At 37.2% G+C, this 22465-nt stretch overlaps 1 protein-coding gene across 2 annotated transcripts in view; it reads right to left on the minus strand.

The window, feature by feature from the left end:
- LOC114653365 (transcription initiation factor TFIID subunit 4-like) overlaps window positions 1-22465 on the minus strand; it is a 333979-nt gene that overhangs the window by 143876 nt on the left and 167638 nt on the right. For both annotated transcript variants that reach the window (XM_028803639.2, XM_028803638.2), the window contains exon 10: window positions 17891-18060. In XM_028803639.2, coding sequence (XP_028659472.2) covers window positions 17891-18060 — 170 coding nt within the window. The remainder of the gene's footprint in view (window positions 1-17890; window positions 18061-22465) is intronic.

Below are 22465 nucleotides of genomic sequence, written 5' to 3' on the forward strand. Positions count from 1 at the left end.
TTAGGAAAGGACTTCAACCTTTTTAGTTTAAGCAAAAGGAGGTTAAGAGATGACACTAACATGTTTCAAATTACGAAGGTCATTTATATGGTAGAAACATTGTCTTCTTTAAAAAACATTTTTCAACAATGAAACAGATAAAAACTTGTTAATGGTAGATCTTACACAAATGCTCAAATGTTTTTCTTCAGAGAACCAAACACAAAGGGAATAAGTTGCCATGTAGTGTAGTTTATAATGTATTTTGGTGACCTTCAAAATCTAACTTGCAAAAGTTTGGAGAAATTAGATAAATAGAACTGGTATGCTTACTTAGCCAAATAGCCTGTTCTCATCAAATCTGTCATAATGTTCTGCTTAGTTATCTGGTTAATACAAAGATCATATTTAACAGTAAAATATAAAGCATTCTTTATACTCTAAAAGCAACATATTTATATTGGTATGACAAATTATGAATTGTTTATGGAAATGACATTTCCATTCCTACTCAAAAAGTAATTAGACTTTCAAAGGCACTGGTAAACAAATATGACGCATGTGACATCACTTAAGCAGAAACCACTGCTTACTATTAGAAACATAAATTCTTGCTTTAAATTTGACAAAATATTCCTAGATGACACAGATAGAGCTCTAACTCTCATAATAAACAATGAAAACCAATAGGAGGTAGAAGTTACTTGCTTTCTAAATTCACAGTAGAGGTTGACAATATAGTATTGTTCAAGAAGCTAGTATAGTCGAACAAGTTGATAGATACTATATGTTCACTGTATGTGGTCCATGTCAGAAGTCTTGCATTAGCATAAAATAAGACAGGGCAATGGACTGCAGCCATCATGATCTAATTACGTTTCATTGCACCAATGATAACACAATTACTTTTCTTAGTGTGGCTTCACAAACAACAAAGGTAACCAACAAGCAATACTTTCTATTTTACATTAGTTCCATACAAGATACAGACCAACAAAAATCATGGATGTCTTCTACCAGAATTAATGAATCTGACAGACAGCTAGCAATAGCTGGCAGCATATTATCAAATGATGTAGCAAAATGGATACAGTATATTAAAATAACACCTCTTCATTCCAAAGTACAACTTGCATATGTTGATTAAAAATAAGAAAAGCACAGAAAACAAAATACGCCAAGTAGAAAAAAGCATTTATGGACACAAGCTCACACACTGCAGTAAACTGACTCAGTTGTTTTTAGGATTAATACTGAACACTGGACAAGATATTCTACTTTCAAAAAGTTACCACACATGCATTTTATTTTTCACAGAAAATACATTTGTTATGGTTCTGACTGTATAGAAACAGCATGTTTCAAATCTTTGTAAGTCTCTGATGTTCTCCACCAAAACAGAACGGCTGAATATATACACTACTACCAAAAAAGATGTACTAAAATTGAACAAAGCTCTCACAGATGCAGATTATCTTAGAAAATCTATCTGGATTGCTAAAATAAGTATAGCTAGTGAGTAAAAAAAAAAAATACTATTCACAAAAAGCTACAGTCTTGCACAAACCTTTCATTGGAATCCTCTCAAAGTCTTGAGGCTTTAATGATTCTTTTCTGTTAAAATACATACAATGCATTGTACTTTTCATATTACTTAATCATTTTTTTAACTTTTCTAAAAATTGTCAAATTTCTGAGAGGCTCCTGTACCTAATGGGTTTACATTGAACCAAGTCATAATCACTGGTTCCTTTTATTAATCTCCACGTTTAATCAGCAGTCAGTTCTCTTCTAATCTTGAAGAACATCAGAAAGAATGTTGCTTATTTATTCTATTATTTATATCTTTTGTCACTGCATTCAATATAAAGAAATTGCTTTAATTTTCTTTTTAATTAATTATTCAACCAGAATATGGTATTGCATTTGTATGTGAATTGAGACTGCTGTAAAGAGTTGATACATTTGTACATAATATATAAAAAAAATTTTTACTTCATTGTTATTTTCAATTTTATGCATGCATAAAATGCTAGCAAGCAACAGATTAAATAGATTAACTATTAAAAAATAGTTTCTGGCAACAGATAAACGATACATAAAACACAAATGTTTTTTAGTATACAACAGTGAGCAAGACTTAAACTAGTGCAAACAGGATAACAACCTGTAGCAGTAGCCTTTTTACTCCAATAGGAGTCTGATTAAAAGCAGGAACTGATCACAACGAAAACCAGCAGCACTTCAAGAACCACCTTACAACTTGAAAAGATGTTTCCAAAGTGCAATATTATTTTTATATGAGATAGCTTATATATATTTCCAATACTTTCTAATTTATGTAGTAAGAATACTATGTCATTCCTTTACTTATGTTGTCCTTATCATATAGCTCACTGTACATTTCTACAATAAACTGTGTCATCTTTACAGCATTGACTGTAGGTCATTTTTTTCCCACCAAATTCCACAAAGATTTATTTTCTTTAACTTGTTTTCTTTGTTAATTGCCCAACACAGAAAGAAAGATGGTTGATTTCTGCTGTTCTTTTTCTGTTTTTTCTGTGGTGGCAATCTGTGCCACCACCACCTGATCAAGGCACCATGCAGTCCCTACATTGATGAATTGAATGCAGTACCCCAGATGTCCACATGACCATTATCATCTAATTATTTAATGTGAAGCATGAAAACCATGAGTACTGATTTAGATCTTTTATGTTAGGTAGAATGCCCAGTGGGGGCATTGGAACCCCTGCAGATTTTATTTATTTTTTTCTTCATTTGGTAAAGCTTTAGCCTTTGTGACATTGAAGCAGGACAATTTGATATACACACCCACCAAAGAGGAACTTGACGTTACCTTGATGAGTTTAAGGGGTTTTTTTGTCAACATATTTGCTATACTATCATAAAGTATGAGTTAATGAGTATGAGCATCAGGATACCTTCAATAGCTTACAGGGCGTCTTTGATAATTCTTTCATAAAGCAATGTATATTACTTCATTTCAGGATGATGTCCAAACAGTACTGGTTTTAGCCTATTGTAAATGCTAAATGAAGATTATCCAGGTTGTTTATTATTTTGTCATCTATTTAAACCACACTTTAGTTGTCAAAGAAAAGGGAATAAAAACAACTGAATGTAAAAAATATTTTACAATGCTAAAGCTCACCCATTTGCTACTTCTTAGAAATGTATATAGTATCCAACTTAAGCCTACCTGTTACATCCACAAACAGTAGAGACCCTGACTGAAATTAGAGAGAGTCCACTATTGGTACACTTCGATTCCTCAGAAGGAATACCATCTCATACCTTACCAGATTTGATCTTCTAATTATTTCTTAATGCTAAACAGAGATACCCAGAATCTGGTATTAATCAAATGTTTGAATTTTCTGCAGTTATGCTGCAAAACTACAAATAATCATTCAAATGCATCAATGTCAAATACAAATACATAAAAAACAGAATACATAAACAATATCCAAAAAATCATGAGATAACAAAACCTTCCACTTTTACAAGAAGGAATAAATGGTTAAAATATTAATTTATTTGTTTGAAATTACTGCTGCTGTGGGAACAGAAGATCATGTTGCCTGCAGGCAAACAAATTAGACTATGGACCACTGCTTTCTCTTAATCTGATGACATTTTCATGCAAAATCATGCCACAAATTTGTGTGATGAATGGGAAATGCTGATTGCTCCATTCTTATTTCAAGCAGAAGTGTAGATTTAAGGACAGAATTTTCTGCCTTGAGTATCTAATAAAGAGGTAATAATTAGTTACAATGTAACTTCCCTTACACTAGAGTGCTTTAAAAGCAGTTTAGCATTAGCATAAAAGTAAGCTAAAACTATCATTCAATATAAACCTTTTTTAATAGAGGCATATTAAAGAATTCAATTATACAGTTTCTGAAAGTGAATGATAGCACTGCAAGATTCCAAAAATTGAACAAACTTTGACTGAAAAAGGATTAAACACCCTGAATCATTATAGATATAATAATTGCAAGCTACAATATTACAGGTTGCAATAAACATATGAGATTTTGCAGCTTTCATTTAGATATTAAAATCTCCTATTTTTGGTTTAGAAAAGGGACAAATTCAGCATATTTTTTCCTGTATTTTTACACAATGCCTTACCAGGGTTAGCATGCTGTGGAATATTAGAAGGAAGTCTAATAACACAGCCAGCAGCTATGCCATTGTTCTGCATACACAAATACATTAATATTTATTACAGCTCTGCATCACATCACATGTTCAATGGTGAAAAAGCTCACAGCCTATTCCAATTAAAATTAATGAAACTGTGATTTAAAACTCATGAACTCCTACTGTGCTCTTCAAATGATCTCCCATTACTACGAAATTTATTTTTCTTTTTCTGTGCACAATTAACTCTTTAAAAGGTAACGGCTGTTCTAATATTTTGCTATCTTCCATATTGCCTAAATTTATGAAAATCAAATCTAAGAGTAGAAAGCTTAAAACAAAGCTTATGACTAACTCAAATGACTATATTGGGAATCCTATATTTGTGTATTTCCTATCTTTAAAAGTAGGAAACTATGTTTCCAGTTAACAGCAGGATCTATTTTAAGCAAGTTTTCCTCATGTGCACATTTCTTTCCCTAATCAAAAATGAAATAGCCATTACTAAAAACCAGAAAGCAGAACTTGTGAGGCAGCAATATTAACCACATGTCATCACCATTTATTAAATTTCTTTTCTTTTTTTTTTTTTTCATGTGTTGGCCATTTTTCGAAGTGAAAGTTTCTGGCATATTAAACAGTCATGCTATGATTAAAGATGTTTTAGGGCATAAATCCCTACCACATACAAATGTCTAATTTATACTACTAGCAATCTGCACAATATAAGATATGATCTACTGTCCAGTCTCCAGTATGTGTTCATACAGAACAGTTGTTTGCATTAAAAAGGCGGCAATGGAAAAAAAAATAGATCTCCCCCACGGAAGTGACAGCAAACCCGAAAAGTGTCACTAGTATCTATGAGGCTCAAAAAAGGCATTAAACATTTCTTCAAAACTTGTGGTAACCAAGCAAAATTCCATCAGATTTTCTAGCACATATGCTCACTGGATATACAAACCAAGGCAAACTGTTATTCATCTGTTCAGGTAAGCATGCTATTATTGTCCATCTTGTAATTTTAATAAAACACAAACACAGATTAGTCTAACAGACTATGCTATATGTTTGGTTTTAATTTCTATTTTTGTTCTTACCTGATATGAAATAAACTAAAAAGAATAACTAAAATAAAACTAATCATGGAACTAGAGCAAGAATAAGTTTCACTGACACAGAAAGCTAAATTGTACAATTTACCATAAAGGCCACAGAAAAAAAAAAGTCACCTAAATTACAATATTAATAAACAACTCACAATTTGCAGGTGGTTCAATTCAATTATGTTAAGGTAACTTCAAAGGCAAAGTTTACATTTAAAAGAATCAACTAACTGGTTACAGAATAAACATTAGAGATTATTAATATCCAGAAATACACAGAGAATATTTTAGCAGTCAAAGACAGATTTTACATAAAACTCTCCTGTTCCTTCCTTTTTCAGAATATGTTATCTAAACCATATAGAGTAATTGATTCGTTTTTAACACAGGTCTTCCTATTAAGTATTCTATCTTCTTTCTGGGAAGAGATGCAATAAATGAAAGAAAAAAATTAAAAATAAACAAGGATGTCTTTGTTTTATATTTTTGTCATTCCAAAAGTTCAACAGGTTAGCTCATTCTCTGTTGAGTTCTATTCTCAAAAGCAAAAGGATATATGGTAACTAGTGCATGGAACAAAATGTTTTAAAAAAAAAAATACGCTACTTAGAAACTTTTATTCAACAGTGCCACCTATTGAAAAAATATATTTAAGGATCTTACAGTTGCAACAGGGAAAGTGAAAAAAATATCATACAACATTAAAGAACAATCATCACAATTATTTTTTTCTCCCGCAAACAGTCCAATTTTACCTTGTGGAATAAGAAAAAGAAAATTAAATTATATTACATGTAAATGAAATTACTTAAAATACAGTCAAGGACAGAAATTGTTAACAACAGTATAAGTCCTCCTGTCTTTATAAAACTAAATTACTTCTCACTGTAGGTTTCACATTAGAATTTAACCTACAGCATAATTCAACTTGCAGACTGTAGATGTAAGAACACCATTTTTTATATTATAATACTAAGCAAAATACCTCATGGTGCCATCAAAAGCTAGTCTAACTGCAAAGGCATTAATTATATTTCAAAATCAAGGAAGTATGTAGCTGCATTACATACTGTCCAAGACCATTTTCTTCTTATTTTAACAGAACCCCGGATAATTTACATTCTGACATTACATTTTTTTCCCAACATTTTATTAAAAGTCATCTAAAAATGCTAAATGCATAAGATATCAAATTTCTCCTAGTAAATTATTTTAGAAAAAGATGTCCTGTGCTGTGTTACAGTCAGTTATACGGACTGAACAGACAACCACACAGTTTAAGTAGCTAGTTTAAGCATAAGTAATTAGTCAATCTAAACTTACCTCATGGGGCTCCTCAGAAAACTATGATATCACAGATTACCAATAAAACTTTACATAAAAAAGTAAACATTACTATAGCTATCATCACTATTACAATTGTGACCTAAGTGTTTAAAGCAAATAACTCACACAACCACTCAAAAAAAACGATTAAAGTTACTATAACATGACCATATAGATTTCCAGGTTATTAATGTCTTTTTAAAAACTTCTCAAGAAAGAGTCTCAAGTTCTTTTGGAGTACAGCCAAGCAAATAAGGTTGAACTTTAATCCTCTTACAGTAGTTGTTGCAAAATTCAGTACTAGTGGAATCCTATGGCTGTAGACGTTTGTCATACAGTATACATGTAACAAAAACCAAGTTTTAATATGGCACAATGTGCAGCTGTCATTTAATACATCTTTTCTTACTAATGTCAAAATTGTAATGTCGATTATGTTTAGTGCAGGAGGTGTTGCCTTTTTGACAATGACAAAAGAAAAGGTGTTTAAAACCTGTTTGAAACAAATTAAAGTAGGTGATTTCAAATTTAACTCTTACCACCCGCTTTGCACATAAATACAGGTCATAATTCTGTAATACTATACATAATTTTCATGTCCACAAACAAATAAGAATTTAGTCTTGTAGATATCACATGGGCTGGACCGGCATTGCAGCCAGAGAGGGGGTGGTTCCTTACCCGGATGGGAGGATCCTGGAAGGCAAACAGGCATCCCAGCCAGGGAAGAGAGAGGAACCAGAACCGGAATAGATTGCCAGACCAGATGGACAGACAGGCCACCGGAAGTGGAAGATGTCGCTAGGGACTTTCTATTCCCCCCAGGCGCTAGATGGCCACAACCCTTCATATCTGTACCGTTCAGGAAGCAGCAAGGAATGCCAAGAGTTGTAGTTTGGCATCGCAGCCCTGCTGGGGTCTGTGGGTGCCACAGGGAGATGCCCTACCTAATAGGTGAGAATTCTATATAACCTGGAAGTACTCCCAGGTTCATAATAAAAGGGACCACACTCCCTTATCCAGGCAAGTTGGAGCTGGGAGGATGTAGAACAACACTTGACTGGAGGAGAACATTGCAGTGAGAAGAAGAGAGGTATTGTGGAGAGAGAGAGAGAGAGAACTTGTGTTTGTATGCTTTTGCAATTTTTGTGAAGTACTGCATATAATAAACACACTATTATTTGAACCCAGGACCCTTGGTGTAATTGTGTTTGAGGGTTTGGGGCTCGCTGGCTCCCTGGTTTCCATCACAATTGGCACAGTCGGTGGGATTCTCTGGCTATCTGAGTAGCGGAGGACCCGTTTTAAGAAATTTATTTGTGTTTGGACACCCCTAAACGATATTCTATACATTTTGTATTTTGTCTGTTTTACCTGTCACAATGAAGAAAAGCCAGGAAATTTCCAAGAAACCAGACCTTGGACGATGTTCATGCATCTATGGAGCATCTAGTGGGGAGTGAGGAGGATAAGGAGTTAATAAGGGCCGCGGCAATTTGTCCACAGCAATGAGAGGAGTGCTGTCATAAGGATGATGTTGAAGACCCCCCCTACAGAGGATATAGTATCTGCCTGTACTCGGAGGTATGTGTTGCTGAAGAGCCTAAAATGCCAGGAGAAAAAAATTATTGTTTTTAATATTCCCACCTCTGCAGAGCTGATACAGCATCTGTTAACTCACTGCCTTACGGCCTACCTGGGCAAAATTGCGACGACAGGCGGTCCAACCGGTCTGGTAGCCTAAATCTTGGATCCCTATTCGATGCTGACAATCACGTGGACAGAACGTGCAACATCCCCCGGAAGGCTGGGAAAACCAAAATGGCAGCTGGAATGTCGAGCCGCCAAAATAAAAGGAAAGCCCAGCCAAACCTCAGCGAAAGAAGTTTCAAGTGAATTTCTCCTTTTCTACTAGGGATAATCAGATAAAGCAGGATGAACGTTCCGATCCTGACAACAAATTGATATCGCCAAAGCAGATCAGTCCTGTTCGCGATCGTCCGGAGGCACTTTTCTCAGAGATTCCATCACATAGACTGAGCTCAGCTGGAAGCTGCCATCACATCCAACTCCTGGAATTTCGTTGAAAATACATGAAGCCCTCGCTGACAGCCATTGGAAAAGACTGAAGAGCCGATCAACATGGACAGGCTTGAAAAACTGTTGGAGCCACTGGTAATGCTGCAAACAGTCTTGGACATAATACTGATTGCCATCAGGGAGGTCAAGACACTAGCCAGAAACCCAATAAAAGCCATGCACCAGTATCTTCAGCAGGTGGGCTTATAAACAATGGAGGGTATTGATTTGCCTACAGGAGAGTGAGCACTGTACGTATAGTATATGATAAGGGAGTTTAGTGTGAAATAATCCCTGAACCGGGTGAGGGGAGTTCAGTAACACACTCACCAATAGATATGTAGTGTGCTTTTGAAAAAAAATGTACCCTGCCTGAACCACAAGTCACGGAAGCTACTACTCAGACTGTAAAGTTCAGGCCAGGAAAAGAAAAAGACACAGTAACACCAGGGGCCCCAATAAAAATGGAGTGGGCCCCTGTGCTCTTGCCCTGACAGTTAAGTTACAGCAGTTTAAAACATTTTCCAAGGCAGAATCGACAGTCTCTGAGGTGTTTCCCTTAACAAAGGAGGTCCAGCTGGACATCGTCCCAAGGGACTCCGGATAATGTGATTGGATGTCGAGTAAGACGTGCTCCCACAAAACAGGAAAAGGAAACAGATAGGGGCAAACCAATAGGGTTGGGCCACACAGATGGTGATGGGCCCCTCTTTAATCAATAGAGGGTCCCAGACTGTCCAAGGGCCATATAAGAACTGGGGCAGTTGGTCAATTGGGGATGATGCTCCCTACAAACTGTGAGGAGCCAATCAGAAATGCCAAATTGTACCACATGAGTTTGGTTCCAGATCCCTAATGCAGATGTCGGGGGACAATCTACACAATCAAGGAAACTTGCATGGTCATGTTAACCAAGAAGGAGTGGGATCCAATCGATCCCCCATATACATGGAGGATAACTATAGACAATGTTTTCATTGTAGGAAAAGGGGTCATCAGCAGACAGTGCCACACTTGGTACTCCCATGTGTGGGGACCGCCTTGGGGACCAAAATGGACATTGAATACTCCTACGAGTTCTTTTTGTTTATGTTGTAGATGCTGTGCTAGGAAAAAGGAAGGCAACACTCAATTGGAGGAGAGCAGTGAGGAGGTAAGAGAGAGAGAGAGTAAGGAGAGATGACTTGTATTTTCTGCTTGTGTAAACAAGGTGTTTGTGCAAAAAAACACCCTTTGTTTGAACCTGGGACTGTCTTGTGTGCCCATGTTTGGGGCTAACTGGTGCCCCCTAGCTTTCACAATGGTTAAAATAATCATGAGGATAGATGATGCCTTCAAAATATTAGAAACACAAAGTTTTAATTGCCAAGTCTTCATCAGCCATGTTTGCATCTTTTTACTTTTCACCATTACAATAACTATCACTTACTTCCGTTGGATGACTCAGTATTTTTAAGTTATTACTCTTTGTTACTGCATGGCACATGCTTTAATTTCCACGTACGCAAGTATTCACCAGTAACTATGACAGGTTGGTTATAAACACAAAGATGAAGGATTGATTTTATTTACTAGTACTGTTCATTGTACAGGCAAGTTAGTATTTCCTGCTTTGGCTCTTCAACCTGTCGCTCCTCCACCGGTGCCGTTAGGTCAGCTGCAGGGTCGTCAGCTAGAAACTGCCGTTCACAGATGTTTCGCCCCCTAAAGTAGTACATCTCCCGGTTAGGGGGTCCAGTGGCATCCTGGGGATATCTCCTTGCCACCCCCTGCAGCTGCCTTCACTGGGGTGTTGACCCCCAACCAATGTCTTTCCCCCATTGCCAAAGCCAGTAGCTCAATTTCTCTGCTTCCTCTCCCAGCGCCTTTATGGGTTTCCTCAAGCTCAAGCCTACCACTACCACACCGTGTAACAATTGGACTGTCGCTTTGCCAACAAAGCCCCGGCATACGACCTCCATGGGGTAAACTCTGGCTCTCCAGCCAGCCTTCTGGCACTCTGCTGCCAACTCGATATACCTCAAGTGTTTCCTTTCATGGGCTGCTATCATACGCTCCCTCCCAAGGGATGGTTATTTCGATACGTACTGCTGGACTTTACAAATCCTGATAGGGTATGCTTAGCTATTGCTGTTGTGTGGTGGTTTGCTGCTACCCTACAGGTCTTCAGGATCTCGGCCAGCTTTTCCAGGACTTGATCTTGGCGACACATGAAATGTCCCTGGATCAAAGCTATCTTACAACCTGACAATGTGTGCTGGAGGCTCACATTGACACTCCCGCAATGGGAACAGCCTACCTCCTCACCATACCACTGTGTGAGGTTCTGAGAGCATGGGAGAGTGTCACATGTTGCCCTCAACACGAAGCTAAGTCTAGATTGTGGCGTCCTCCAGATGTCCGCCCAGGTGATGTGTTGGTTAATGGTAGTGCTCCATCTCGTCCAAGCCCCTTGGCTGCCCTGGGATATTGCTTTCACATGGAAGTGCTGGTGCTCCTGCTCCAGCCTGGTGACTTCATCCACCACCATGATCTTCTGTTGTTTCTTGGTGGCTCTGTACCAGCATTGCTGTGCTGCTCCCCAGCCCAGGCCAGCGCGACTGGTCTGGACCGCCCCCACCACCTCTCAATGTTACAAACTGGAGATGGCCCTTTCCACCTCAACCTCTGACTTCCAATTGTGGCCTGTGTGGATGGGGAATTTCACACTCCTTATGAGCAGGTCTGCAGAGTTCTTTAGCTCCAGCACAAGGCAAGCCTTTTGCTGTTTGTACCCCAGGCTCCAAAATACTGAAAAGCAACGGGGTAATCCTAGCCACTTATGGATGTAACTGTTAGCGAGACCATCCATCCTGTTGACTTCTAATGAGGCAATTTCGCAGACCTTTGGAGGCCAAATGACCCGTTGGTACAGGGGGTCCTTGGGTTACAACGTCTCGACATATGATGTTTCGAGTTTACAACGCTCACTCCCATAAAAACTTTTTAAAAAATTGAGACATGAGAAGGAATAAAGGTAAGGATTTTTTTACACTAATTTTTTCTGTTACTACAGTACAGTGTACAGTACAGTATATTTATGTCCTTTTCCTTTTTCTGTGGCTTAGATTATGATTTTGCAAATGTGTTAGGATAAGGTAAGTGACTTAGGCTAGGGCGTGTTTCAACTTACACCAAAATTCGGGTTACATCACTGTTGTAGGAATGGAACTGTGTTGTAACCCGAGGACCCCCTGTATAGGGTGTGCTAGTAACACCACACCTTGTACTTCCCAGACAGGTGACTCTGCTCCATCTTTGTCAGCCACTCAACAATTTGACACTTGGATAGATTTCCCCTCTGCCTATCGGACAAGTCCACAGTGTACTGCGTTCCCAGCTTTGCAGTGGTTGCTAATCCAACCATGGAATGGGCTCCCCTCCTGCAACGAAGATTTTCCTGACTTGCCTTTCCTTATCGATAGACTTCATGATTTAACAACCTTGATCTTCATCCTTCCCCATGCGAGGAGCTCATCAAGGTGCTTGAGGAGGCTGATTGTGCATGGAGCCATCTGAAGGATGCTTGTCACATCTTCCATGTAACTTCTCAGTGGTGAGAGCCTCTCATCTGATGGTAACTCGATACCCCCCAATTACCTGCCTGGCCCCTCTGAAAATTACCTCGAAGGTTATCACAAACAGGACGAGAGAAATGGTGCATCCCATAGCAATTCTGCGTTCTATCCATTGCCATCCTGCCATGTAGCCCTCCAGAGTGTAGCACATCTGCAGGTTATTTAAGTATCCAGCGATTATATTCCGCATGCAACTTGGGACATGAAAGAACTCCAAAGCAAAGTCTATCAACCTATGTGGGACTGAGCCTAATGCATTGGCGAGGTCTAACCACACCACATTCAAGTCGCTCTTCTCTCCCTTAGCACGCTGGATCTGTTCCCAAATCAGAGAAGAGTGCTCCATGCATCTGGGGAAGCCTGGGATTCCAGCCTTTTGGCAGCTTGTGTCAATGTATTCATTTGCCATAATGAAGTTAGCCATCCTTCTTTCCAGAATCGCAAAGAAGATCTTTCCCTGTACATCCAGCAAGGCAGTGCTTCTGAACTGACTGATGGTCTGGGAGTTCTGCACTCCGGGAATGAATACAGCGACAGCTTGCTGCCACACTGCCGGAACTTGCTGTTTCCTCCAAGCTGTTTTCATTAGCTTTCATAGTGCCCTGACTACCCAGTGGCAGTTCTTATAGAGCTTATAGGGGATCCCAGATGACCCTGGGGCTGATGCTGACCTTGCCTTCTCGTTTAATTCCTCCATTTCTCGCAACTTAGGTGAGGAGATGTCAAAAGACAATGTCGGTGGGCCTGGCCGTGGTACATACCCTGGATAGCCGAGTGGTGTGAGCTGTCTATCGTCGCTATACTGGCTCTTGATGTATAACTCCAGTTCCTCCTTACTGACATCTAGCTTGCCACTTCTCTTCTCATCCAGCAACTGTTGGGGATACCTCAAGGGATCTCTGACGGAACTGGTTCTCTCATTTTCATAAAAGTTTTTCTTCTGTACACATGTTTAATCTGATAAAGGTGTATGTAGAGATAAACAAAAGGCTTCCAAGCACTGTACAAAGAGCCTTCTATAGAGGGGCACTTCAATATAGTAAATATTACACATGCAGTATTAGTTTTATAATAGCTTCAATATAATATCAAAAGGGAAAACTTTTCATGAATCAATGTATTAATATTCAAGAAAAGACGATATGGTAGTTTGTTCAACCAAAAATATGAGTGTGATATACATACACAAGTATATACACAATATATTATATATGAGGGAATTTCAAAAAGTTTCCGCACTTTTATATTTTTGCTGGAAACGGTGAAGGCAGGAGGAGTAACAATTGGGGATTAAAAAGTTGTTACGATGCTGGAAAAATTGCATCGCAAACAAAGGTGATTATGTAGAAAGGTGATGTAATTTGTTTGTGAAATTCTTAATAAATAGAGTTAAAAAAGTGTGGAAACTTTTTGAACATCCCTCATATATATATATATATATATATATATATATATATATATATATATATATATATATATACATGTGTGTGTGTGTGTGTGTGTGTGTGTGTGTGTGTGTGTAAACAAGTAAACAAAACACAAAATGTTTGGAGTTGGAGCAATTTACATATGTTCAGCAGTAATAAAGTTTTAACTACAAAGAAAAGTATATTAACAACAGATTAACAAGGATACTGTCATATGTACACAACAAAATGAGCTACATCCTTACATGTCTTACCCATAGACAAGTAACAGCACTAAACTATAAACAACAGACAATGAATACATCACTAGTGGAAGAAAACAATTAAAGTATGCTTATACAGTTGTCAGTAAAAGTGGCTGCTGAGTAGCCTAACGACTTTAGGACAAAAACAGTCCCTGAATCAAGTGATAGTACAAATGGTCTGTTTGGGTGGATTGAGTTCTTCAGGATTTTATAATTAACCAAATACAGTACATACATAAACTCTTTTTTTCAGTCTAAAATAGATAGATACGTAACTTGAAAGGTAACCCTTACAAGTATTTAACTTATATTAGCAGGACTAAAATGTTTTCTAAGATGTTAACCCCTTATGCATTAAGGGTTTTTAGGCATTTTATTACTACGTACCCAAAAATAAACAGCTATTACTCTGCTTATATAATAAAGGAGCTGCACTCTGAAGCAACAAATGAACAATTTTCAATTATATACATATAATTATGTATTCATCCAAATATTTACTTTCAAAATTTTTTTTCATGTCATTCCTTGAAACATTTGTTTACCACTAGATACAGTGAAACCTTACATTTTGTACGATATATTTTTTTTTGTGCTGCAATTCATACATCTTCTCCTGCCTTGTGTTGCAAGTGCCCCATAGAATGTCTTTTCTGGCATCTATGGGCAAAGGGCAGGATACATACAGTCTTGAGAGCTAGTCATACAGACACATACGCCTAAACCAGTGTTTTGCAGCCACTTTTGAGCTGCAGGTGGCAGTCACTGGGTCACGACCACATGAGATTTATTCATGGTATAATCTGCCCCACCCTTACTCCCACTACCACCACGGCCACCAAAAGGATCAACGGAGCTATGTGAGATTTTTTTTTATCCCATTTCCACGCACTCTCTTCATAATCCTTCATCAAACATGTTCTCAAAAGTCAAAACTGTGATCAGAATCTGACTCAAGCTTTGTGCATAACAATGCGTAAAGATTAGCTGTTGCAGAAGTCATTCAGAGCCGGTCTTTTATGCACAGTTGTGATCACTGTTCCCTCTAAGCTGTGCACGTGTGCGCGCGCACACGACTTTCCGAACCCGCGCACACAAATTAAAATAGCGCGCACAAAAATTAAATTTTTGCCTAAAATGATTTTTGGCATTAAAGTGAAATGTTGCAGAAGGCCAGCTGTTCCGATTTCCCATTTATCCCATTTATCGAAGCGCTATAAATTTTAAACCAGGGGTGTGGCGTCGCTTGTGCAGCTACGACCAATCAGAGTTGACTGACCTAGATTCCTGCGTAGCAGGCTACAGTCGGCGCTATGCGGTATCTTGCTGCCTGCGGCAGCCTATAACATCTTTGTACGAAACGCGCTAACTTTTGATTCTTTGACTTCCGTTGTATTGTTTATTTCGTGGAATCTTGGTGTTCAGCCTGGTACTTTGTAGCTAGATATAATTTTTTAAATGTCGAAACTGCAAGCGATGAAAGGTGCAAAACGCAAGAGAGCTGCAATAGCTTTTAAGTCTGAATGGCTTCTACTAAAAGATACAAATTTCAGGAAATAGCAGATGCTTCTGAATGTGAATCAATTGCTTTCAGACCTCTGAATGAAGTGCGCTGGTTATCCAGACACTTTGCACTTCAAGCAATTATTCAAAATTATGATCCCCTATTAAAATATTTTGAAGAATCCAAAGATAATGATCCTATATCAAAGTACTGCTATAAGAAGCTGAAGAGTGAACAATTTCATATAACATTGGAAATTTTGAATGATGTCTTATCAGAAATGGCTTCTTTAACTATGGCATTTCAAAAACGTGGTTTGACGCCATTGGAAGCTTATCATCTTGCACAGGGTAAACTGAACAAACTTCGAATGCAGTACCTTGGTGAGAAGGTTAAATGGAGTGATAAAGTTAACAGTCTTCTTGACAAGGTGTCTGGAAAAGAAGTTTCCGTGGATACTAATTCCATATTAACCTTCATCAACATCCTATGTTTGCATCTGGGTGAAAGATTTCCTGAAAATGAAATTGAGGAATGGTCTGCTTTTGACTGTACAGCAATAGCACAATGCGACTTTGACTTCGGAATTGAACATATCTGATCTCTTTGTTTAAAGTACAAACAATTTCTTCAGGAGGAAAGTGTCATTATTCAACAATACAATGACTTTAAATTCCTTGTTGCAGAAAAAATCAAAAGCAATTTGATAAACAGCTTTCCAGAGATGATGAAATTTGCATTTCAGAATGATCAATTTGCAGAATTAGCAAAATTGATGGACATTGGTGCCACATTCGAAATGCTACCTGTAAAATATAATTACACATTATTAATAGGTATAGCATTTAACAATGAAACTTGTTTGGTATTGATAACTGAAATAACATCGTGTTTTTGTAACTTGAACTGAACTCCAACAAACATTCTGTAGTGCACAAAAATTTAGTCTTGCTTTAAAATGCGCACGGATGATATTTTTTGCGTACATAGCCTATAAAAAATTAGAGGGAACATTGGTTGTGATATGTAACATAAATGGCCAATCATAGACAACTATGCATAATTAGAATGGTCTGAAACTCCACTATCAAATGCTAATGAGCCTTTCACTGTATGTGGCTTGAAGTAAGTAAAATCTTTGCTAAAAGCAGATTTACTCAGTTGTGATGCATTACTTGCCTTGGGTATACCTGTGCAATTTGTATATTTTAATAAAGAAAAAGAGCAGACAACACAGAAATGTATTATGTAATTGAAAGAAATCACCCTCTGGTTATGTCAAAATACCATTACTGCTTTTGATTGACTTGTGGGTTTACTGTAACCTACACAAGTAACTTTAAAATAAGTTGTTTTTCAAGTTGAAGTTATTTATTCACAAATATTGTACATATGCATTTGCCAGGCTAAATTGTGTTCTAAAGTTAAGCACTTTCTCTAAATTTTAAAAAAAAGCACTTAACAATGTAGGGTATGGGGCATAGAGGAAAAAGCTGACAAACTTACTAAATACATCCATTTTGCAAGCCAAGACAGTTGTTGACTATTGATCTACACCTTTTGATGCGTGTTTGTAGCAACAAAAGGAGGATCTGGAAATATTTATTTTATATCATGTTTCTGGTATTATTTCTCTCCTGGTATTGAGATATTTTCTATTTGCTTGTGCAAAGTCTCACTTAAATTCGGAAGTGAATCAAAACAAAACCATTCATATGACACAAAAAAAGTTTACTGTGAGTTTGGTAGGAAACCACCCACCCTCAAAAGGTTATTGTGGAAGTCAAGTGCTGAGTATCATGCACAGCTGGTCTTCTTTTAAAATAACTGAATGCCATAATTTAGTGGTTGTATGTTTAATAAACACCAAATATATCATTAAAGATTTTCTTCTAGTAAATATTTATGATACAGTCTTGAGATTTTGGAAAACTGAGAAAACTAAAATATACAGTGTTGTATTGTTTATACACTTATTTGTGCAACACTGACTCTCAAAATGAAGATGAAACCAATAGTGCCTTCATAATTAAGGTCCAACTGGCTGCATCTATGACTGATCTTAAACTGGAAATGGCCTACACTGTTGCTACATTTTTTCTCAGCTGGGTTTGTCCAGATTCAACAAAGATGGTTACCTTTTCTCAAAATACAAACACATTTTCCGGATTAATTTTCAAGTGAATATATATTTTTTCTGTTTGCAATTTTAAACTTAATACTAAAATATGTCTGGAATTTGCTATGGAAAATGCATTAAACATGAGGAACAAAATGCTGGATATGAAGGGATCATTATATAAAATATTGCTAAGCTTATATTTCACTGCCTTAAAAAAATAAAAATAAAAATAAACAGGTTAAATTACTTCAGACAACTTCGGGTGATATGTAAAGCTGAATAAAAGTCAAAACAGTGAAAACGAGTTACCCAGTTCCAATATTTTCTTTTGCAAGGTTGGTGTTTGAAGGAATGGTTCATCTCTACAAGATCTTATTACTGAGCCCACAAGTTCAGAATTTGTTGCCAAGATGCGAGCATTCTCCTCATTTAGGTTCACTCCTGCCATAGAAGCCACATCATTGATGTCATCTTCATCTCTAAAGAAAAAGCACTGCTTATTATAAAAGTTCAACAGTTAACTAATTAACAGGAAATCATATCCTGTAGTGTAGCCATAAATTAAAAAGTCTATTTAGTATGGGTACAATGCTTTTACTACTGAGAATAAAGTTCACTTCCTACTGTTAAAATGACTACACACTAGTAGATAGATAGATAGATAGATAGATAGATAGATAGATAGATAGATAGATAGATAGATAGATAGATAGATAGATAGATAGATAGATAGATAGATAGATAGATAGATAGATAGATAGATAGATAGATAGATAGATAGATAGATAGATAGATAGATAGATAGATAGATAGATAGATAGATACTTTATTAATCCCAATGGGAAATTCACATTCTTCAGCAGCAGCATACTGATACAATAAATAATATTAAATTAAAAAATGATAACAATGCAGGTGAAAAACAGAAAAAACAGACAATAACTATGTATAATGTTGAATGTTAACGTTTACCCCTCTGGGTGGAATTAAAGAGTCGCATAGTTTGGGGGAGAAACGATCTCCTCAATCTGTCAGTGGAGCAGGACAGTGACAGCAGTCTGTCGCTGAAGCTGCTCTTCTGTCTGGAGATGATACTATTAAGTGGATGCAGTGGATTCTCCATAATTGATAGGAGCCTGCTGAGCGCCCTTCGCTCTGCCACAGATGTTAAACTGTCCAGCTCCATGCCAACAATAGAGCTTGCCTTCCTCACCAGTTTGTCCAGACGTGAGGCGTCTTTCCTCTTAATGCTGCCTCCCCAGCACACCACTGCGTAGAAGAGGGGGGTCTGGGCCTCCTAAAATCCATAGTATAGTAGTAAACCTTAGTAAAGTATATATAAAGTATAGTAGTAAACATAGTAAACCTTCAAGATAATTTCAGAACATAAAAAAATGTACTGACCAGAACAAGCTATTCAACCCAATATAGTTTGTAATTTGCTTTCCAAAACAGACATGAGTGTTGACAGTCACCAAAGAGGTACTCTCAACCATACTTAATTACTTGTTCCACATACTAATAATTCTCTGTGTGTACATTTATTTAACACTTGTGAAAAAAACATAACCAAATAACAGTGCTTCTACTGTTAATCTCCATCACCTTTATAACATGGAGACAAAATATATAATACTAAAAAATGCAAATACATATAATTAAGCAGTTTAATCATCACCAGCATCAACTTAAACCCATACTGTAGTACCATAGGCACAGTATGTGATACCTATTAGTCTTTTTTTAATAGCTTCTGGTGCTGGGAATGAGAAATTTAGCCGAACTCCAGAGGCAAGTTTCAAAATATTGAAATTACTGGAAGTATTTTTAATTTTGTTATAGTACATTACATTATGCTTATATTTCAATTTTATTTGTTATTTACTTATTTAAAATGTGAATTTTTTCAAGGTCCATCTGTAGTACATCTGCAAACACAAAAATTTTATTTTAGCTTTTAGTTTACATAAACTGACTGCCTACAGTACTGATGTTTTTGTGGCCCTACTTTTGACTTCATCTATTGTAAACTACCTGAAAAACTTGACATATGATCGGTTGTTTTCAGTGCTTTAAACAATTACACATTTATCTGCACACTAAGCCTTGAATCTGTACCCCTAACAGTTTGCTTTTTGAAAGGAGGGATAAATATTATATAATTCACTTCAAACAAGTTGTGAAAAGTCATGAAATTCAATATAAAGTCAACTTGTTACGGTGGTCCGTGTATTGGATAACCTTTGTGCTTATAAAACCTTATGCTTTCATATGCAATATATATTTCAATTATATTATATATTGCTTCCTTATCATTTTTATTATATCCTCTTGATTTTTATCCTTACTATTAAGGTTATATTAGTCTCTGAGAAAGTACTTCTTGAGCGCTGCCAGAAGAAACTCCACATTTGAGACCTCACAACTGCCAAAAACCAGAAATGCAACAGCACTTTGGTTGCTAACCTGCTTAACGCTGGGACTACTTAATTGTGGCCCTCCACTGCCTTCAAATCTTCAAACTCCTGCACTGAGAGCACCTCAGCTAACTACTGCCTTCACCTCTACCAACTTTTTTTATGGGAGTTCTCAGAGCAGAACCTGACTGAATTTTATTTCAATGATTCTTCAACACAACTATAAAATTATTACTTGTGTCACACTGGTTTCAGTTGGTATTTTGTCTTTGTTGTGGCTTTGGAGATACACTGTGGAAAAGTAATTCTGCTTACAGTGCATTTACCATCATTGAACCTGGTACACCTATGGAGTTAACACTCCTTGCTGGACAAAAAAAATACAATAAAATGCATAATCAAAAATATCCTACTACTGAACCAAAGTTGTCCTGTTTGAGCCAAGTTAACAGTTTATTAGCATGCCAGCACATAATGGCTGGCTTTCTGTCTTGTCTTTTATAATCACTTCAACATCATTTACCTGTCATAAATAATAATAATAATAAATTTTATTTATATTGCACTTTATATTTTAGCAATCCCAAAGTGCTAGAGTAAAAATAGAATAATAAATAAAAAAATAGAAGAATCTATAAAATACTTTAACAAAATGACTTTCTAAAAAGATGAGTTTTTAGGTTTCACTTAAAGGCCTCAGTCAACTGTGGGGCTCTCAGGTAATCAGGGAGGGCATTCCACAGCCTCGGCGCCACAGATGAAAACGCCCTGTCACCCATGCTGCTGAGCTTAGTTCTGGGGACTTGAAGAGTGTTAGTGTGTACAGAGCGGAGGGAACGTAAGGAGTTATGAGGGGTAAGGATTTCCTGTAGATAAAGAGGGGCATGTCCATAAATGCACTGATGGGTAAGAAGGGAGACCTTGTACTCTATCCTGAATGAAACAGGGAGCCAGTGAAGGGTTTTCAGGATTGGGGTGATGTGATCATGCTTTCGCACCCTCATCAGGATCCTGGCAGCGCTGTTCTGAATATACTGGAGTCTCTGGATACTCTTGCCAGGAATCCCAATGAGGAGCGCATTACAGTAATCCAGCCTGGAAGAGACAAAGGCATGGACGAGCTTCTCTGCATCTACCAGGGTGAGTAATGGGCGGAGTTTGGCGATGTTCTTGAGATGGAAAAAAAATGACTTACAGAGATATTTGATGTGGGTATCAAAAGTAAGTTGGGAGTCCATTCTAACACCCAAATTAGTAACAGATGTGGAAAGAGGAATATTTTGGCCAGAGAAAGTAATACTGGTGATGGTAGAAGAGCGAAGATGATGTGATGTACCAACTAAGATGGCTTCTGTTTTGGATCTGTTCAACTGAAGAAAACTGAGCCTCATCCATGCCTCTATCTCCTCCAGGCAGGAAGTCAATGTAGATGTTGGCAGAGGAGCAGTAGAGGAGGTGGGAGTAGTCCTGAGGTAAAGCTGAGTGTCATCAGCATAGCAATGGAACGATAAACCAGGTCTGCCAATGACAGTTCCAAGGGGGAGCATGTAGATAGTAAAAAGGATAGGGCCCAGCACAGAGCCCTGTGGAACACCACAGGTGACGTTGTGGGTGTGGGACTTTGCGCTGCCAAGGGCGACATGCTCAGTTCTGCCAGTCAGGTATGATGTAAATGCTAAAAAATGTCAGCAGTAATCAAACAGGCCAGACCAACAAAATACATATCTAGTAATATACAGTAATTAGACATTGTTTGTGAACTCCAGTGTTCTGGAAATTTCATTATATGCAGTTAGTGCTTAAAAATTTACAAAGAATTAAGTTGTAGCTCTCCTGAGTTTGTTGGTTGTTTACTGGTGGTTTTTTTTTTAAATTGTTATTTATCTATAATTATTTTATTTTTGATTCTAGTCATCAGTTCTTGTTACTATAATGTGTTTTCACGTCTGCCTGTTTTTTTGATTATTCTTTTTGTTTCCCATTATGAAAGCATGCCATTTCCCCGCTGACAAATTCCATTAGTTCTTCTTCGGGAACTGGTGTTTGCCAGCTTGGGCATAGCAAAATCTTTATATAATCGCTAGCTTCTTTCAGCTCTCTAGGGTAAACATTATTCAGTCTAGTGTGAAAGATTATACTGTTCTAATGCTGAATGTGCATATAACAAGTATGAAGAGATTTAGCACAAGGTAATCAAACTACAGTTTGTTGAGTGAAGCTATTTAGATTAAATGATTAACATTTTTACAGTTTACTGCAGTTTTAAGCTGATATAGAACTGTAACACGTATTTGGAAGTCATGAACATAAAATACAAGAAACTGTATTCTAACTACTAGGTTTGTATTTTTTCCTACCCCTTTTCACCAACTTTGTAAAATAAAAAATATTGATCTAATGATGACTCAGAAAGTTTTGGAAGTTTAAAATTATCCACTCAGTAACCTTTCTAGTTATGCTCATTTTT

The sequence above is a fragment of the Erpetoichthys calabaricus genome, chromosome 6 (genome assembly GCF_900747795.2).
Source record: "Erpetoichthys calabaricus chromosome 6, fErpCal1.3, whole genome shotgun sequence".
NCBI lineage: Eukaryota > Metazoa > Chordata > Cladistia > Polypteriformes > Polypteridae > Erpetoichthys > Erpetoichthys calabaricus.